This window comes from Passer domesticus, chromosome 8, assembly GCF_036417665.1.
Source record: "Passer domesticus isolate bPasDom1 chromosome 8, bPasDom1.hap1, whole genome shotgun sequence".
Lineage (NCBI taxonomy): Eukaryota > Metazoa > Chordata > Aves > Passeriformes > Passeridae > Passer > Passer domesticus.
In genome coordinates this window covers 4775006-4795257 of record NC_087481.1, presented here as the reverse complement: position 1 = coordinate 4795257, position 20252 = coordinate 4775006, and the positions used below count along the sequence as shown (strand labels likewise).

Below are 20252 nucleotides of genomic sequence, written 5' to 3'. Positions count from 1 at the left end.
TCAGCTCTCCCAGTGTGATCCCCCAGTCATGCCCAGAATATCCCAGCTGCCTCCAGCATGCATCCAGTCCTGCCCAGTTCCTCCAGTTTGCTTGCAGCATGATCCCAGTTTCTCTCAGGTGCTCCCAGAAGCCCAAAGTGTGATCCCAGTCACTCCCTTTCAACCCCAATATGATCCCAGTAAGCTCCAGTTGGATCCCAGTCACATGCCAGCCCTCCCAGTGTGCTCCCAGTATAATCCCAGTTGCTCCCAGTCAGGCCCAGTATGGGGGATGATGTGCAGGGTGTGTTCCCAGTCGCTCTCAGATTCTCCCAGTATTGCTCCAGTCCCTCCAAGTATGATCCAGAGATGAGCCCAGTGTGCTCCCAGTCCCTGCCAGTATGAACCAGTTGTGCTCCACATGGTTCCAGTTGCTCTCTTTCACCCTCCCTTTTGTTCCAGTCACTCCCAGTTCCTTCCAGTATGATCCCATTTGCTGCCAAGTACTCCCAGTCAGCCTCAGTGCAGTGGCCCTCACTGCCAGGATGATCCCAGTCATCTCCAGCGTGATCCCAGTTATTCCCAGTATAAGCCCAGTTTTTTCCAGTGACGACCAGCATGTTCCCAGTCACTCCCAGTTCCTCCCAGTTGGGTTTTTTGGGGGGATGTTTGGAGAATGAAGAAGTGCAAGGCTGAGCGGAAAAGGCCCCTTGGGGGGACATTGGGGGGTGGCGGTGGCGGCTGGCGGCAGAGGCAGCCTGGAGGAGCAGAGCCCTGTGTCCCCCAGGAGCCCAAAGTGGGGAGCCCAGAGAGGGGGGAGCGCCGCCATTGGCGGGAGCCTGCAGAGGCTGGAGAGGGGCAGGGGGGACTCCTTGGAGCCCCTGCAGCCCAGAGCAGAGAATGAGGGGAGAAGGGAGCCCAAAAGGGAGCCCAAAAAGCCCCGGCACCCCTGAATGGGCAGAGTGAAGAGGGGGCAGCTTTTGGGATTGCTGGGACTGCCAGCAGGCTGGGGAGGGTGGGCACCGAGGAGAAGGGGGACCCCCAATGCAAGCGTGACCCCAGCAGCTGGGACAGGGGAGCCCCTGAACACCAGAGGGGAGGGAGCAGGGGTGGGGAACTCCTGGGGAGGGTTTTTCAGCACTGAATCTTGGTGTTTGGGAGGTTTTTCTGCAGCCTTGGTTGCTGGTGACTTGTAGAGATGGTCTTAGGCAGAAAGACCTTCAAACTCTATGTGCTCATCCCTTGTTTTACCCAAACCAGGATTTCCCATTGTCACTTCTTGTGAGGCAGTGAGGAAGAGGAAGATGTCCCTGGAAACTGAGGCAGGTGAGGAGGAAGTCAGTGCCCCTTTCCCCCTCTCTGCTGCTCCATCTCCCAGCTCAGCACAGCAGAACCTCGTGGTAGAGGCCGTTTTGAGCGGCTCCACGGTGCAGGAACCCAACGGGGAGGAAAAGCCCCGGAGATGCCGCACTAGGAGGGGCTGCAAATGCAGATCACGGGGATCTGAGGGGGAAAGAGCCAGCCTGGGCCGGGAAGGCGGCCAGAGATGGAGCCAGAGCTTGGAGCTGGTGGTCCACGAGGAGGTTCCTGATGGGGAGAAGCCCCAAAAGTGCGAGGAGTGTGGGAGGAGCTTCCAGATAAGCTCCATCCTGATCCAGCACCAGAGAACCCACACTGGGGAACGGCCCTACGAGTGTGGGAAGAGATTCGGACATCGCGCCAACCTCCTTGTCCACCAAAAGATCCACACTGGGGAGAGGCCCTACGAGTGTTCCGAGTGTGGGAAGGGGTTTAGGATTAGCTCTGATCTCCTCCAGCACTATCGGATTCACACGGAGGAGAGGCCCTTCTGCTGCCCCGACTGTGGGCAGGGATTCAAGCGCAACTCCAACCTCGTCACCCACTGGCGCATCCACACTGGGGAGAGGCCCTACGAGTGTCCCCAGTGTGGGAAGAGCTTCTCACAGCGCTCTCACTTGACCAGACACCAACGCAGGCACTGGTGAGGGAAGCCCTGTGAGTGCCCCGAGTGCGGGAAGAGCTTCGTGTGCTGCTCCAGCTCCATCCCCCACTGCAGGACCCACGCTGGGCACAGCCCTGGTGACCCACATTTCCTGTGATCCATGGTGGGAACACATCTGGCTGCTCCTCCTTTTGGTTTGGCCTTAATGTTTTTTTCTCTTCTCAATCTTTGCAGTCCAAAAGCCAAGTGGGATGGGTCTGTTACTTCAGAACAACTCAGCCCCACTGAAAACAACTCAATTGTTGAATGAAAGCTCAATAGCACCAGGGATTTGCTTCTTCCCACCTCAAAAAACTAAATCCCACAACAAAGTCACTCGACTCCAAGACCACCAGGCTGACATGGGGTTAGAATGACACTGGGAGAAGTGGGATCCCAGTTTAGTGCGGAGGTACGGGGATTGCGTGGGGCTGGGTGTGTGAGATGTATTTGATAGCAAATAAAACTTTCAGACTTACTGCTTTCTTCCCATCCATGCTCAGTCCCTTGCAGTTCTGTTTGCAGAGTGCCGCCTCCCAGAGTGTCCCCTCACAGTTGCCGCCCTTGGCCTGAGCCCGCCCTTTTCCCCTCACGGTTCCGCCCTTTCCTTGCCCCCTTTCCCCTCACAGTTCCGCCCTTTCCTTGCCCCCTTTCCCCTCACGGTTCCGTCCTTTCCTTGCCCCCTTTCCCCTCACAGTTCCGTCCTTTCCTTGCCTCCTTTCCCCTCACGGTTCCCACCCTTTCCTTGCCCCCTTTCCCCTCACAGTTCCGTCCTTTCCTTGCCCCCTTTCCCCTCACGGTTCCCGTCCTTTCCTTGCCCCCTTTCCCCTCACAGTTCCGCCCTTTCCTTGCCTCCTTTCCCCTCACGGTTCCTGCCCTTTCCTTGCCCCTTTTCCCCTCATGGTTCAGCCTTCAGGAGAACCTTCAGGAACGGGAAAGGAGGAGGAGGAGGGAGGGAGGAAGAGGCCGAGCAGAAGCAGAAGAGGAGAGGGAGAATCTCGTGGCCCTGGCGGTCCCTGAAGCCGCCGCAGCCCCGGGAGCATCGCCCCCCATCCCGCAGGTGCCCGGGGAGGGGGAGAACGGCCCGAATATCCCGGGGGTGCCTGACTTTGGGGTTTTTTGGGGGGGATGTTTGCAGCTGGCAGGGCTCCAAAGCAGCCCAGAGCAGAGAATGAGGGGAGAAGGGAGCCCAAAAGGGAGCCCAAAAAGCCCCGGCACCCCTGAATGGGCAGAGCGAAGAGGTGGCAGCTTTTGGGATTGCTGGGACTGCCAGCAGCCTGGAGAGGGTGGGCACCGAGGAGAAGGGGGACACAGGTGCATCTTCCATTGGTCCATTTGGATTGTTTTCAATCAGTGACCAATCACAGCCACCTGTGCCAAGGCTGTGAGCAGTCACAGGATTTTTGTTATGCATTCCTATTCTATTCTTGTCTTTGTAGCCTTCTGATCTTCTTCTCTCTGTTCTTTTTAGTATAGTTTTAATGTAGCATTTTAATATAATATATAACATAATAAATCAGCCTTCTGATGAAAATGGAGTCAAGCCTCGTGTCCTCACACAAAGGGCATCCTAAACAATAATTGGTGACCCCTGGATGTGTGAAATTGATGGCAACCCCTGGAGTGACCACAGAGTCCAGCCTGGAGCTGAAGAAACGAGACCCTGAAGATGGGCAGAGTTCACAGCCAAGGCAAACAGGAGAACCTGTTGGACTTTCCTGGACATTGTGTCCAGAGACCGCAGAGCAGCAGAGCTGCACAGCTGGATCCACAAGGACACTGTCTAAAGGTACTGTTATTTTTTCCCTTCCTGAAGATCCTGCCATTCGCAGAAGGTGGGAGGAAAGTTGGGAAAATGTACCTTTGGAAGCTCAGGTTCCGTTTACTGCGTCAGAGAAGAAAGTTATTAAACTCTGGCACAGATGGGGACACGAGAACGGAGTTAATAGTGTGTGGGGGAGACTGTGTTATGAGTTTTTAAGATGGGCAAAATTTCATAGATTTTTTACAAATGTCGTATACTCCCTTGATTTAGATCTTTGGGAGTTCATGGACGCTGCTTTTGAGTGGACAAAGGACCAGGGTGTTACACTCCCAACAATGTATGGAGTGCACCTATGGCTCTTATTCTGTATTTTGGAAAAAAGGGAGGCTGCAGGGGACATCGTGGCTCGGTGGCGCGGTCGTGCTCCGTTTCCACCAGGTTCGGCACGAGAGGAGCCTCTCAAAGAAGACAAACCGCGGGTTCGCAGCCCCCCTGCATTACCCACAGCTGAGCAAAAGTTTTTCTCCGCTCCCTTGGAGCATGAGCAGGCAGAGCTGCCTTTCCCCCCCGCTCTTTCTCTTGGGGGAGATGGGGAGCCGGCCCCGCCGCCCGTGCCGAGCCTGCTGCTCCCTGCCAACCCAATTGCAGTGAAAGAGCATGCCAAGAATGGTGCTGAGCCCATGGGACCGTCTCAAGAGCCGACACCAGCGCCCGTGCTGCCCGCACCACCCACCCCAGTTGTCCCGCTGCCTTCCAGAGCTCCGACCTTCGCATCAGACCCTGTGAACAGTCTGTCCCTCCGTGGAGAGGGCACGGCCCGCCAGCTCACCGCAGGAGCAGTTCGGCTGGCTGTGTTCAAAATCAGTGTGGTTTCTGGGCCATTTCGCGTGTGGTCGGGGGCTTCTCCCTGGGGGTTGGGGTGCCTGCCTTCCCCCAAGCACCGCAGCGGCGTGGGGGAGTTGGCTCCTGTGGCATCTGCCTCTGGTTCCCAGCCCAGTGGGGATGGGGGTGCTGAGGGGCAGAAAGCAGGAGCAGTGCCATTTGCCTTGCAGGAGCAAGAGACACAGAGCAAAGCAAGCATTGCTCGCTAGCTCTGGGGACAAGAAACCCTCAGATCTGGGATGACAATTCCTGAGAAAGCTTCTCTTTCCGAGCTGCCGGTGTGCACCGGTGCTGCTGGGGGGAAAAAGCATTGGGTCATTTCTGCTCTGAAGACACTGGCAGCATGGTCCTGCCAGGTTCTGAGCACACAGAGCCCGCCTCACGGGCTGGTTCTGGGCCGTTTGGCTCATTTCCCTGGGCCGGGGCCTCCGCCCCGTCCAGTGCTGGGTTTGGGGACTTTGCTTTCCCCGCAGGGACCTGGGCCACCATTCTGTGAGCCAGGTCTGGGTTCTCTGGTCCGTCTACCAGGACCAGGGCCACCCAAGGGTCCTAGAGACCCTCTGCTGCTGCTCTTCTTCTTTTGAAAAAAAAAAAGAAATTATTAATAAAGAAAAGTGGAAAGAGCTAGCAGCTCAAAAGCATTGAAAAGCCAAAAATTAGCCTCAGCCCAAGTGGTTCAATGAAGGGCTGTGGCCAGGGCATTCCAGAATTTTTCTCTGAATTGTTTCATGACTGTCAATGAATTGTTTGATGATTCTTGTTTCCTTTAGCAGTTCTTTGTTTCAGAATTCTGCAAGCCTGTTTCAGGACCAAAAGGGACTTCCAGAGATGTCAAAGAAGAACATCTTCAGTCCATGGACTCTGTCCTGAAATTCAGCTGTTTGGACTTGAAACAATGAACTTTGTTTGCATGAGTTTTTGCATTTTCTTATATTTTAGGATTGTTTTAGTGATATGATAGAATTAGATGTTTGTTAAGTGAAGAATTTCCCTGAATGTTCTACAGGTGAAGAATTTCCCTGACCATTCCACATCAGCAGATGATTGAGATTTTGATTGGCAACACATGAACCTCAAGAGGTGTTGTTCTCTCTTCTGCAAGGCCAGTAGAAGAGATTGCAAACATTTCTTTTTCTATTTAATTTAATAAATTTTAAAGGGTGAGATGTAGCCATGATATTTTAGGGAAAAAGCCTCTGCTAGGATTTTTCCTGTCCTGAGGAGCTGAAAGCCTCAGGAAAGAAATGTAAACAATAACTATCTGCTGCTGTGGAGTGCCACAGGTGAATCTTCCATTGGTTCATGTGGATTGTTTTCAATCAGTGACCAATCACAGCCACCTGTGCCAAGGCTGTGAGCAGTCACAGGATTTTTGTTATTCATTCCTATTCTATTCTTGTCTTTGTAGCCTTCTGATCTTCTTCTCTCTGTTCTTTGTAGTATAGTTGTAATGTAGTATTTTAGTATAATATATAACATAATAAATCAGCCCTCTGATGAAAATGGAGTCAAGCCTCGTGTCCTCGTCCAAGGGAACACAGTTTAAGCAAGAGAGCAGCAGCAAAAATGCATAACATATTTACATTGTAAGAACATTTGTAACAACAACAATCGATAGAACATATATACATAAAAACCTACCTAGCAAAACTATGGGAAACGTATTTACAGAAGTCAAAAATAGACCTAAAATCTATATTCTAAATAAAAACAACAAACTGTAGAACATATGTACAAAAGGGTGGTGTCTCTGTGCTGTCCATCGCACCTGGAAGAAAAGCAAATGCCATGGTCACTCTAGTCAGGCACAGAGGGCTCTTGCATGTGCCCCCAGGCTGGCACAGCTGGCACAGCAGCAGGACTCTGCTACCAGAACTGAGCCTGGCTGGGTCTGGGACGGAGCTTGTGTGGAGCAAACCAGGCACAGGAAAGGCTGTGGATGGCCACCAGAATCCAGTGCCCTGGGTACAATGTCCCTGAGCAGGGAGCACCCAGCCCAGCCCCAGCCTGGCAGCAGGAGACCCACTCTGCCTGTCCTGCTGCTGGCATTGCTCTTCATGCCAAGATCATGGCCTCTTCCTCACCTTCTTAATCAATATCTGTGTCCTCAATGGACTCTTCCATATCCACATCCATCTCCTCTTCCACATCCACATCCACATCCACGTCCATCTCCTCCTCTCCAGTGTCTCCTCCCTCCGTCTCCATGTCCTCCTCTCTATCAATCTCTGTATCCACCTCCATCTCCTCCTCTCTGTCTGGGACAGCCTGCAGGGGTAGCAGAACCTCAGAGTGGGCTCCCTGTCCCACTCCATGGCCACAGAGCTCCAGCCCACCCGGGCAGGTGGGGAGTGTCCACCTCCATGGAATGGCACCAGACCTTCCCCAGAACAAAGGGGAGCATCCTGCAGGGCTGGATGATGAAATCCAGGCACTAAGGAACTTTCAGGACTGAGGAAAGCTGACAAGCAGAGTGGGCAGGAGCAAGGTGCAGAGCGTGCGAACACAGCAGCCAAGGCTTGTGTTGTGCCCTTTGCTGGGCGCTGGACGTTCCAGCTGGAGCGTGGGCTGTGACATCACAGTTCCCAGGCTCCATCTGAAGTGGACACTGGAGACCATGGAATGATGGAGTCCCTGAACGGCTGGGCTTGCAAGGGAGCCTGAAGAACAACATCTTGTTCCAAGCTGAGCAGTCTTCCCCCAGAGCATGCTGCTCAGAGCCCTGTTGCCAAGGATGGGGCATGCACAGCCTCTGTGCACAGCCTGGGCCAGTGCCCCACCACCCCCAGTGGAAAAGAGCAGCTTCCTTAGATGCAGCTTCAATCAACCTGCTGCAGTTGAAAGCCAATCCCCCCTTGTCCTGTCAGCACAGGCCCTGCTGAACACTCTGTCCCCTTCTTTCCTGCGGGACCCTTCCAGTCCTGCAGAGCCACAGGGAGGCCTCCCAGTGTCTCCTCTCTCCAGGCTGAGCATCCCCAGCCCCACTTGCCCAGCAGTCAGTCACATCAGGGCCAGTCAAGGCTGCAGGGTAGCAAATAGCATCAGGAACTGAGAGATGCAAGCTTTAGACCCAGGTTTGCCTCTAAATGTACAAAACTAATAACAGTGGAGGGGAAGATGGTGGGACACTGGTTCTGTTCTAACTGGTGATTTATTTTTCTTCTTTTCTGTCATGCTGACCCAGGTTTTTCTGTTTGGAAGGAAGCTTGGCACAATGTCCATTGTCTTCTCCATTTGTGAAACACCAAGCGGAGTCTGGGGAGGCTGATATGCAGAGCAAAACCTGAAAATATACTAGTGATCCTGAGCCTGGGGTATGCAGCTAAACCCAGCCAAAAGCAATTTCTGGAAAGCTGATCCTGGTTTACATTGTCTTGAGTTTGGCTTTGCCAACTTCACCAGTCATTTATGAAAAAGCAAACAAAACTCAAACCAAATCAGACAAAAACCCAGTCAATCAAACAAACAAACCCATGCAGCAAACCAATCAAACAAATAGATAAAAAACGCCAAATAAAACCAAGGGAAATGAGGAGTTAGTATTAGTTGTGAGGATAGCACAGCAGGCAAATGGCTGCTTGCCACAGGATCACCATCAAAAGCCACATAGAACAGCTGCTCCAAAATATAACCAACAAGAGAAAAAGAAAAAGTGATCCATGGCAACTTTGGGGGCAGCTCCACATTCAGGTGAAGGATGAGCACACAGTGGTACAGATCCAGCATTGCCCACCCTCCAGGCTGCTGTTTGCTCCTGATGAAAGCCCCTTGCAGGACTGTGGCCCCTCTCAGTGCAGTGTCAGTCACTCCCAGAACTCTCAGCTGAGCCACTGGCATTTCCAGTGTGACATCCAGTGGGATACCATTTTCGGTTTGTCTCCTAATGCCACAGGGGTCCTAAACAGTGTATGCCATCCCATTTTTGTTCTGTTGATATTGACTGCTTGGTTTTATTTTGTCAGCAGTTCTATTCATTATGAATTGGAATATGATGAAGAAACTAAGGAAGTTAGCACCTATAATTAGTGCACATAGCTTAACTGATGCGGCAGCTCATTTAATGCTTGCTAGGAAAGACCTAGAAAGATTTAATGAACAAAACTGTTAAAAAAAGAAATGGGGGATTTGTAATAAGTAGTAATACATTTGTTCATTAATTAAATCAATAGCTAAATAACTATACAATATAAAGCAATAGTTAAATAGCCAAAAAACTTCTTGTGCAGATACATATGGTTGCTGGTTTACTATAGTGCTTTGGGAATTCCATTGTAAAGTTATGCCTTGTGAAAGGAAAGTAATGAGAAGCAGCTGTAATAACAATCCTTAAACTTGCTAGAATTGCTTAGCTTGCAGAAAGTGTATAGTACTAGTAAGAATTGCTTAGCTTGCAGAAAAGTGTATAGTGTTCTGTATAGATATGACTTATAAGGCATAAGTTCACTCAGCGTTCACAAAGAGGAAGACTAAGGGGGACTAAGCCTTCATCCCACGACCACCAGAAGGCAGAAAAAGACCCCCTAGCAACTGAATGAGCAAGTGCAGAAGACAGATCACGTCATCCCTAAACCCGGAGAAGAAGGCAATAAAAGGTGGACTCAGGGGATAGGAATTTTGTGAGCCAAAGTGGAGCGGAGACTCCGGGCCGCCCAGCGCTGTCCTTGCTTATTCTTGCTTGCAAAAATAATAAAGATAATTATTTGATCCTTAAATTCAGTGGACTTGTTTATCACACTGCCCAGACCCTAAACTGCCCCAAATGTGCCCCAGAAATGTCTCCAGGGACCCCAAAGTGGCCCCTTTTACCCTGTCCGTGAAAATAATAAAAAAATATGTCAAAAGATCTAAAAATAGCACTAATTAGCATTAAGAAGGAGAAATAAATGGCCAGTAGTGGTCAGTGATTTAATGAAAGGAATTGTTTTATTTAAAACCAATGACAAATAATTTTTTGATTGCTAAAAATGTATTCAATTTTTCACATAAATATCAAAGGTAATAGAAATATACAGTAATACTAATATAAATTTTAAAACTATAATTATAATTTTATAAATTAATCAATCTTATTTATTTTAAAAATGCATACTTTTTTATGTTTTGGGATGTCAGTCCTAGGTGGGCCATGTCAGACATGGTGAGGCTGGGGTGAGGAGCAGGTTGTCCAAAACTGGTCAGCCTGCAAGGGGCTTGTTCCTCTCCATGCCCAGATCTCCTGGGGAGACATTCAGCATCAAGATCATCTGGGGAATCGTTCTTTCACCTCTTTTCTGAACTGAAAAATAAAACCCCACACACGTGATTAAAACCAAACATCATGCCGTAGATGCACTTTGAAATCTCCCTCCTTAACACAACTCCAGACTGACTCCAAGCAGCTTCACAAGCCCTGGAGGCTTGGAGGAAAATTGAAGGAAGAGAAAGAGTCCCCCAGGGCTTTCTGTATTTTAATCAGCCCCATGGTGGATTTGGGGCTGGGTCCAGGAGCCTCAGGCACTGAGAGAAGGATGAAGAAGCTGCTCAAGGAGTCAGAAGCAAAACTCCAAGTGCCTTGGAGCATGGCTGGGCCCCAGTGAGGGCAGGGAGTGCCAAAGGCTCCCCAGGGACTGCTGAAAGCAGATCCTTGAGGCCAGGAGTGCAGGGAGCCCAAGGCTCTGGGCAGGGAACTGCAATGCTGAGCAAGGCCTGGGCTGGCTGGGGGAAGCAGAAAGGCCAAGCCCTGAGCCCAGCCTGGGCCAGCAGGGCCTGTCCCTCACGGGTGGCTCGGGGCTCTCTGTGGGGCAGGGGGATGTCAGGGGCAGCAAGGACAAATGCCATCAACCTGCAGCCCCTGCCAGCCTGGCCAGGGAGGCCGAGGGAGAGCCAAAGTGCAGCCCCTGCCAGGAAAGTTCCTGCTGTGGGGCCTCTAGAGGCGCTGCCCGAGCCCAGGGCACAAAGGCCTGGGTGCCTGTGGCCCTGCCAGCCCTGCCCAGCCCTCGGCCATCTGTCCTGCAGGCTGTGCCCCCTGTGCGTGCTGCTCCTGTGCCCTGGCCGGCTGCACTCGCCCCTCTCGCTGTGCCCCAGCATTTCTCAGCCAGCGTTTCTGTGCCCTCCCTGGGCTCCCTGCACCCAGCGCTGCCGGCTCCTGGCACACAGAGCCGGCCATGGCCCAGCCTCACGCTGCCACACCTCCAGCACCACAATTCCACCCTGGCAGGGACTTTGCTTTCTCCTCAGCTCCAGCCTGAACCTTCCAAGCTGCACTTTGGGGAGGTTTCCTGCAATTCCCACTCCCAAGGAAAGCTCTGTCTCCTGCTGTTCATGAACAGAGAAGGGCTGGTGGGAGAAGTGCTGGTCAGAGGCTGTTTAGGGCACAGTCACAATGAAATTATTGACTTTTTAAATATTCTGTAAAAGAAGGAGGGGCATCAATAAATCTTCTACACTGGACTTTTGAGGGCAGACTTGGGCCTGTTGAGGATGCAGATTTGGGGAGTACCAAATCAGGTATTGATTTTTTAAAGACAAACAGCCCTTAAAAACACAGCGTTCCAGGAAGGATGGAAACACTTCAAAAAAGAAATCTTGATGGAGCAAGAGTAGGCTGTCCCTTTGTGCAGAAAGACGACCCAGAGGGGGAAATGACTGGCTGGGCTGGGCATGGAGCTTTTCAAGGAAAAGGGGGATTAAAATGGGATTAAAAAGGATATTTTTAGGGGTTAAAAAGAGGGTGCACCACCTCTGGACGTAGAGGCAAGTAAATCAAGAAATGTTTAAGGATGTTGTTAGGTCATGCAGAAAGGAAATGAGAGGGGTGAAAGCTCAGTCAGAACTTAACTTGGATACTTCTGTGAAGGATAATAAAAATGTTTTTATAAGTACATTAATGGTAAAAAGAGGGGTAAGGACAACCAGCATTTTTTTATTGTGGGGTATATAGTTACCAAAGATGAGTAAAAAGCTGAGGTACTTCAGCCCTTCTTTGCCTCAGTTTTCAACAATAAGACAGGCCATCCTCAGGACAAGTGCTCTCCTGATCTGGTATATGGGCACAGGGAGCAGAACAGCCCCCTGGAATCCAGGAGGAAGCAGCTGGGGACCTGCTGAGCCACTCAGGTGCTCACAGGTGTCTCTGGGAGCAGATGGGATCCATCCTAGAGGGCTGATGGAGCTGGTGGATGAGCTCCCCAAGCTGCTGTCCATCATTTACCATCAGTCCTGGATCAGCAGGGAGGTCCCAGAGGAGTGGAGGTGCCAATGTGAGCCCATCCCCAAGAAGGGCTGGAAGGAGGATCTGGGGAACTCCAGGCCTGTCAGTCTGACCTTGGTGCCTGGCAAGGTTATGGAACAGATCACCTTGAGAGCCATCACAGGGCACCCACAGGATGGCCGAGGCATCAGAGCCAGCCAGCGTGGATTTCAGTATCTGCACTGATGATCTGCATGAGGGGACTGAGTCCAGCATCAGCAAATTTGCAGATGACACCAAGCTGGGTGTGAGTGTGGATGTGCTGGAGGGTAGGAGGGCTCTGCACAGGGCCCTGGACAGGCTGGATCCAGGGCCCAAATCCAACAAGGTGAGGTTGAACAAGTCCCAGTGCTGGGTCCTGCACTTTGGCCACAACAACCCCTGCAGCACTACAGGCTGGTGACAGAGTGGCTGGACAGCAGCCAGGCAGAAAGGGACCTGCAGGGACTGATGGACAGCAGGCTGGACATGAGGCAGCAGTGTGCCCAGGTGGCCAAGAAGGCCAATGGCTCCTGGCCTGGATCAGGAATGGTATGGCCAGCGGAGCAGGGCAGTGATTCTTCTCCAGTGCTCAGCACTGGTGAGGCCACACCTCGAGTGCTGTGTCCAGTTCTGGGTCCCCAATTTAGGAAGGACATGGAGGGGCTGGAGCGTGTCCAGAGAAGGGCGACAAGGCTGGTCAGGGGTCTGGAAGAGAAGTTTGGTTGAAAGCACATGAGGGAGCGGTGGTTAACTGGACGATGCTCTGGGTAGACAAGGTGGTGTTAGGGTGCAGGTTGGACTTGGTGATCTGAAATGTTTGTCACAATAAACCAGAGTGGTTTCCCTGGTGTCCCCCAGCCCTTGCTGGCTCCAGGGGCTGATGGCATTTCTGCTCCCTCAGGTTCATGTCCCCACAGCAGCAGCATGGGGGTGCTCCTGCCTGCTCTGTGCAATGCAAACAGGGGCTCCTGAGCCAGTGCTGCTGTGGCTGTGCCTGCAAGGATGCGGCACCTCTGTGAGCTGGGGGAGAGGCCAGGGCTGCAGAGGGGGCATGTTGTTGGCAGCTCCATGAGGACGCTCTGGGACGCTGCCCTGGGCTGTGCAGCGCACTGGGGATGGATCAGCCCCTGCTCTGCTGCTCCTTCCCGTCTCCCCCAGGGCCCTTGCAGAGCCCCAGCCATGCTGTTTGCCCCCAGCCTGCCCACAGCCAGCCTGGGGCTGCTCAGCCTGGGGCTTTTCTGTGCTGAGCATTGGTCTGGCCGTGTTCTTGAGAGAGCCTGGGCAAGGAGCCTGCAGCCCCCAGGGCCTGGCCTGAGGCGTCAGCGCTGCCCCAGCAGTGCCCATGGCCTGTCCCTGCTGCAGCCCCGGCACTGCCACCCCCAGGACTGTGCCCGGCCCCGAGAGCACTCAGGCCCTGCAGCAACACCAGGGCCACCGGGGCAGCGGGGCAGGGCCACGGCAGCAGCACTGGCAACACCAAGTGCTGCTGCTGCTGCTGGGCACAGCTGCTGGGCCAGCACTGATCTGCCCCCAGCTCTGCACACAGACATTGCTGCTGCAGCTCCAGAGAAGGCAGCAAAAGGGCATCTCTGCAGAAAACTCTGCTGGGAGATCCTTTAATTAATTTAAAGGCATTGAGAGCGCAACCCCTCACTGACTCAGTGTATGGACACAGGGAAGGTGGAGAGAAGGAAAATGAGAAATGGCACAAAAAATGACATTTTTTTATGGACAATATCAAAAAAGTAAAACAAAGAAAAGCATCTCCACACGGAAATCAAGAAGAAGTATCAAAGATAACTTTTATTACAAGTGATTGGCAGAATTTGGCCAGCAGTTTCATGTTTCTGAAATCATCCAGTCATCAGTTTCCTCACTGCAGCCTTGAGCTCCTGGTTCCTCAGGCTGTAGATGAGGGGGTTCAGGGCTGGAGCTACCACCGCATACAGAACTGACAGGGCCAGATCCAGGGATGGGGAGGAGATTGAGGGAGGCTTCAGGTAGGCAAACACTGCAGTGCTGAGGAACACAGAGATCACAGCCAGGTGTGGGAGGCAGGTGGAAAAGGCTTTGTGCCGTCCCTGCTCAGAGGGGATCCTCAGCACAGCCCTGAAGATCTGCACATAGGAGAAAACAATGAACACAAAACAACCAAATGCTAAACAAGCACTAAAAGCAATTAGCCCAAGTTCCCTGAAGTAGTATTTGGAGCAGGAGAGTTTGAGGATGTGTGGGATTTCACAGAAGAACTGGCCCAGGGCATTGCCATGGCACAGGGGCAGGGAAAATGTATTGGCTGTGTGCAGCAGTGAATAGAGAAAGGCACTGGCCCAGGCAGCTGCTGCCATGTGGGCACAAGCTCTGCTGCCCAGGAGGGTCCCGTAGTGCAGGGGTTTGCAGATGGACACGTAGCGGTCGTAGCACATGATGGTCAGGAGGAAATAGTCTGCTGAGATGAAGAAAAAAAAGAAGAAGAGCTGTGCAGCACATCCTGTGTAGGAGATAGTGGTGGTGTCCCAGAGGGAATTGTGCATGGCTTTGGGGACAGTGGTGCAGATAGAGCCCAGGTCAGTGAGGGCCAGGTTGAGCAGGAAGAAGAACATGGGCGTGTGCAGGTGGTGGCCGCAGGCTACGGCGCTGATGATGAGGCTGTTGCCGAGGAGGGCAGCCAGGGAGATGCCCAGCAAGAGGCAGAAGTGCAGGAGCTGCAGCTGCCGCGTGTCTGCCAATGCCAGCAGGAGGAAGTGGCTGATGGAGCTGCTGTTGGACATTTGCTGGCGCTGCACATGGGGATCTGTTCATGGAGAAAGGACAGTGAAGGGTTAGAGGAGATGCCTGTAACCAAAATCAAAGGCATTTCCCAGACACCCTCCTCTGTAACCCACACAGACACTCTTCAGTGTTTAAGAGTTCTGAGGTTTTCTTTTTAAGCTCCTCCCATGTCTCTCCTGCTATTCTTGGATATCAGAAACCCTCAGCATTTCTGTTTCCCTCTGGTAGAACACAGTTAGTTCCCCTGAGGAAAGATTATGAGTGGAGATTGCAGGGAGATGGTCTCTCACTTGACTGTGTTTGGAGTTTCTCTGGACTTTCACTTTCCTCACTTGGAGGATTTGTGCACTCCTAAGTTTTTTGTAAAGGTCACCAGGCACTGCTGAGAGCAGATGGATCCACCACAGCCCAGCTCCACATTTGTAGCCAAGGACTCACTTTGCTCATTTCACCAACCCAGCAGCATTTTCAGTGTCAGAACACCTCTGCCTTTCCCCATAAATCTTATAACTCAGACATGCTCCAGGACAGGTTTGCATCCTGGATTGAAGCTCCCAGCTTGGACTGAAATCTCAGGGAGACTCCCAAGTGTCCTTATGCTGGCATTGGGTGAAGGGAGATGCAGCTCCTTCCCTGGCTGCACTGACAGCATTGCCCAGAGCCGGGCACTGGGCACAGCATCACCCTGAGCCAGCTGTGCCCCCTCCCAGAGCCCCCAGGGCCGGGCAGCTGCTCCCAGCCCTGTGCTCGGCAGAGGGAACTGGGCCCGGGGCTGCAGAGCTGCCCCACAGCTCTGCTGCAGCTCTGCCTGCACAGGAGGGGCTTCACGCCTTGGAGCCCCGGCCCTGAGGGCAGAGGCTTGGCTGGGGGACAGGAGGGAGGGGGCTTGTTCAGAGGGAAGGGCTGCACTGGAGGGGATCCTGTGGAGATCTCTAAACTCTCCCTGCCACAGCATTGCTGGGTTTTGTTTCCTCCCCTTCCCTGATCTTCTCTCTGCTTCCTGGAGATTTTCCTCTTGCAGGTGTTTCCCTGTGCCTGATCTCTCCCTGCCAGCACTCACAGACCCCAAATCTCTGTGCACTCTCCCTTGCCTGACAGAACCCTGCCTGTTTTTAGGGCACTGGCTGTGGGCAGGTTCTGTTTGCAGCTTGGAGAAAGGACAGCTCAGACTGAGCCTGATGGGTCCAGCAAAGGTGATGCTGGTGCTGTCCATGGACAGAGTGGCTGAAGGAACATTATGGATCTGTTGTGAACCTACTGATCACTAAAAGTAACAGTTTGGATGTCTCAAGCACTTGTCAAAATTCATAACTAATATTTAATTAATGATTCATAATAATTCAATAATTCCTAACTCATAATATAATTCATAATAAACCTTGAATATTGATCTCCCTTTTCTTCCATTCTCTAATAGTATGAAACTGAATGCAAAGTCTCAAGAAATTTCCTCATATTTATCAAAATCCTTGTCCTGGAAATATTCTGTGACTGATAAGAAGCCCCCAGCATGTCAGAGATTCAGGAGCATTTCACCTCCCCTGCAGCAGAAATAGTCAGAGTTGTACTCACAGGGTCTGCAGGTATTGGGATGTTCCAGCTTTAGGAGATGGCTCCAGGAGCTGCAGCTGCATTGTCCTGCAGCCAGAGGTTCCTGTGCCAAGGGCTGGCAGTGATTCTGCCCCAGGCACTTCTCAGCACCTTCCCAGCCCTGACTGATTGAAGCTCTCTGTGCCTCTGGGCTGTGCCCGGGCTGGCTGCAGGCAGTGCCCCAGCCCTGCTGGGCTGGCAGAAGAGCTGCTCATCAAGAGAAATGTGCTTTTGAAGCTCTTCTTCCTTACCAGGAGCTGCCTCTGTGCCAGGAGCCCAGCCCAGCTCAGCAGCACCGACACAGCAGCAGGACTTTAATGACCCTCTGGGGCTTTGTGCTCAGGCCCTGAACATCAGTCCCTGAGAGACAGCTGAAGAAACCTCTCCAGAACTCCAAGTCAGAATCCAACTCCAAAGTTTCTTGGACTTTTAATGGGTCCCACTGAGGGACACGACTCAGAAAGTGTCCCCAGGCCCCAGGCAGAGCAGAGCACTGGAGGCAGTGATGACAGGTGGGGACAAAGAGAAGCCAAGTCTTGGGGGCCTGGGGCACAGCAGCAGGGTCTGTGCCACCAAGGGCTGGGAGGAGACACCTTGTCCTGAGGCCCTGGGGCCTCCTGGCACAGCCCCAGCCAGGCTGGGCACTGTCAGCCCCTTGTCCTGCCCTCAGCATCCCCCCCCTAGCCCACATCCCAGTGGCCTCCAGGATCTGCTGGAAGGAGTCCCTGGGGATCCTTGCTCAGGAATGGCCCTGGGGGCTCCTGAATGCTCCCAGGGACTGCAGGTTTTTCAAAGGACTTTGTGTTTTGGTTTATCTCGACTTTCTGAGAAGTTTGTGCAATCATGGCCTCCAATTATCTGTTGTAATTAGTCCCTGGAGAGGCTTTGTCAGTAACAACACTCAGTGGGGCTCATTAATACTTCAAGGTACTTCAGTTATTTTAAGGCACTCGGTGTTTCCCTTTTGATACAGACTCTGGGTGAGGTTTGTGCAATCATGGCCCCAATTATCTGTTTTAACGAGTCCCTTGAGATCTTTGTACTGACACTCAGTGGGGCTCATTAATACTTTGAACTACTCAAGGTTTTTAAAGTACTTTGGATTTTCCTTTTCACACTGAGTCTTTGAGAAGTTTTTGTGCCATCCTGGCTCCCAATTCTCTCCTCCAAGGAGTCCATGACGAGCCTGTGTTGGGATGGAACTCAGTGGGACCCATTCATGCCTTGACACACTTTGGGGTTTTCTTCTGACTTGGACTCCTGGACAGGTTTGTACAATCTCCTCTCAGGTCCTGAGGTTCCAGGGCTCAGCTCTAAATGCACCATGGGGATTGTTAGCATCAAGCAAGTCCTGACAAACCATGGCTCTGCCTTGATTTACCTCCACTCTACTGCAGTTCATTAGGAGAGTTTCCTTTTTCAGTTATGGAGAAATATTTCAAAGAGCTTCTAGCAAGTATGTATTCCTATTTTAAAGGGTGTCTTTTATTGCTGTTCTTATTACACAAGAGGTGATTGCAGCATTCAGTGACTGATATTGATCCAGCAGGGACTCTCCTAAGGAGCTCTGGCCTGCTCAGAGAAGCTGTGCCTTGAGGTCTGATGCAGCGTGGACAACCTTGCTCCACATTCCCCAAGCCCATTTTGTCTCTCCTCACTCACCTGGGACCTGCTTTGCTCAGAGAACTGGCTGTACACAGCCAAAGAGGGGTCATTTTCTATTGTATTTTGAACCAATCTAAAACTCCTGAGTTTCCCCGTTGAAAACAGACATCCTCCTCAAGTGTGTGCCAAGCCCAAGCTGCCACCAAGGAGGTTCCCCTTCCCTAAGGCAGAACCCTGCAAGGAATGTTTTAGACACACAGGAAGTTCTGCAATAAACACAAATCCAGAGTTTGTTCAGGGCAGAGTTAGACCAACTCCTGAAGGACAGACCAGCTTTGAACTCCTTGCAGCTGAAAGCTCTGAGTTGGGCGGTGTGGGAGAGACCCAAGAGTGAGGGAAGGGAAATGCAGAGCACCCAGCAAGTGCTTCTGTGCAGACAGGCTGTGAGGAAGGGCACTGCAGAGCTGCCCTGGGCCAGCTGGGAGGGTGGATCATCATCCCAGTCTGCACTGGGCCATTACAAGACACTGTTGGATGGACACTGCACCGGCCCCAGCGCGCCAGCCCCTTGCTCAGGGCTGCTGTCACTGCCCAGGGCCAGAGGGGATCCCTGGCTGGGGGCTTGTGCCATGGCCACCTGCCCTGTGCCACGCTGGCTGCTCAGGCACCAGGAACCAGCAGCAAAGGGCACTGCCAGGGCCAAAGGCCAGCTCAGCCAGACAGAAAGGGGCAGTGCTGGCACTGTTTCCATGGCAGCCCTCACTGGGGGTGACACCTGGGTCACCTGTCCTGGCAGCTGCCATGGAAAGCCCTGGCAGGGACCGAGGGCACAGACACTGGCACTGAGACACGGCTGGGCCGGGTGCTGAGCACAGGGCTGAGCACGCAGAGATGGTTTTGTTCTTGCTGAGCTGCAACAGTGCCAAGGCCTGTCCTGCCCCTCCTCCAGCCACCCTGGGCAGGGGCTGGGGCTGTGGGGAAGCTTGGCAGGGGACACAGCCAGGACAGGTGACCCCAGCTGACCCCGGGGATACCCCAGACCACAGGACATCATGCTCAGTGTATGAAGTGCGGGGAACAAGGAACACGGGGGGAATGTTGGAGTGAGGGTTTTTGCCTTCCCAGGTAACTCTTAGGCAAGAGGGGGCCCTATTTCACCACTGGGCAGGGTCAGTACCAAAGACACAGACACCAACTTAAGGAATCCTGTAATTTATATAATGCACAGCTGCAAAGAATTACAAAAGGATAAGCTTAGCAAAGCACATAATCATTAGCAAAGAATTACAAAAGAAGCTCAGCAATCCATCCAGTCATTACTAACAAAGATTGCCTGCAGTGATTAAAGAAAGGTCCATCACCAGTTACCCTCAGACTTTACCATCACCCAGATCCACACATCAGCTGGGGAAGCCAAGGACTGCAGAGCCACTCCCAGACACTGGGAATTCCTGCAGGTGCCTCCACCTTTGCAGGCAAGGAGCCTCCAAGCCCACTGTGAGAGGACACAGCTTTTACACTGTCAAATAAACAAACTGACATCACTGCTAGTGTGGGAACATCTGGTTTCATTCTCCTGATTGGTTTCTCCCAAAGCCTGGCCAGGGCTCAAGGAGGAATCAAGGGAGTTGACTTTGATCCTTCAGCCCCAAACAAGGCCAGAGGAGGCCTTGTCTGGTTTCTGAATACAGAAATAGAAATCCATGTCTTATCAAGGAACACATTCACTGTTCATAATGCTTTGTTAGGGAGTGGATACAAATATAACATTTGGTTGGAAGGTTCATCTAGAGATGAACTTTGCCTCCAGGCCTGTTCAGGCCTTGCTACTTGGATGGATCCTGAGACCTACAATGAAGTACAACCTTCATAACAATTCTTTCAATAGCACAGTTTAGGTTTAGATATTAGGCATAAAGGCATCTCCCCTTGTGCTTCAATTAAGCGTTGTTAAATTTCATTACTCAGAGCTATTCACGTTCCTTTTCAAACATGCCTAAAGAGTTGCTACTATTCTCTCTTCTATATCAAATGCCTTTCTTTTCTTGAGACTGTCTCTTTTAAGACAAGTCTCAATATTCCACTTCCCATCACAAAGTGTCACAACAACTCGAACATGGAATGTCAGAGTGCACACCAAGTGCACACACTGCAATGATGACAGACACTGCCACAAATGCATTTCACAGCAGCCTCCTTTGGTAGCCATGAAGCCAATCCCACCAAGAAGAATTTTCTTCTTTCTGCCACTCTTCTCCTGCTCCTTCTCTCAAGGTGATTGCTGACTGTTGGCCTTCAAACCCATCACTGACAGCAGTGCAACATTCCTGTGCCATGAAAGCCCAGGCTCCTCCTTGGCCAGCAAGCAGATAATCCAAGGCCATGCGGTTCTGTGGAGTCCCCATTTGTGTTTGTTGGAGCCCATAGGATGTGCTACTGGACGTTTT

The 20252-nt window shown here is 52.0% G+C and overlaps 2 protein-coding genes and 1 long non-coding RNA gene across 5 annotated transcripts in view; 1 reads left to right on the top strand and 2 right to left on the bottom strand.

Annotated features, from left to right (window-relative positions):
• LOC135305610 (zinc finger protein 850-like) overlaps positions 1–20252 on the bottom strand; it is a 179042-nt gene that overhangs the window by 74370 nt on the left and 84420 nt on the right.
• LOC135305703 (uncharacterized) lies at positions 1071–4252 on the top strand. Of its 3 annotated transcripts, none has more exons than XR_010366683.1 (4): positions 1071–1305; positions 2177–2393; positions 2891–3041; positions 3453–4252. It is a non-coding gene; the product is annotated as an uncharacterized LOC135305703 (long non-coding RNA). The 3 variants fall into 3 exon arrangements; XR_010366682.1 differs by adding an exon at positions 1964–2079 and having other exon boundaries at positions 2891–4252; XR_010366681.1 differs by having other exon boundaries at positions 2891–4252.
• Positions 8754–14624, bottom strand: LOC135305646 (olfactory receptor 14J1-like). Its single transcript, XM_064429385.1, has 2 exons — positions 13716–14624; positions 8754–9015 (listed from the first exon to the last, which is right to left on the bottom strand). The coding sequence occupies exons 1-2, from the start codon at positions 14607–14609 to the stop codon at positions 8998–9000; spliced, it is 912 nt and encodes a 303-aa protein (XP_064285455.1). The 5' UTR covers positions 14610–14624; the 3' UTR covers positions 8754–8997.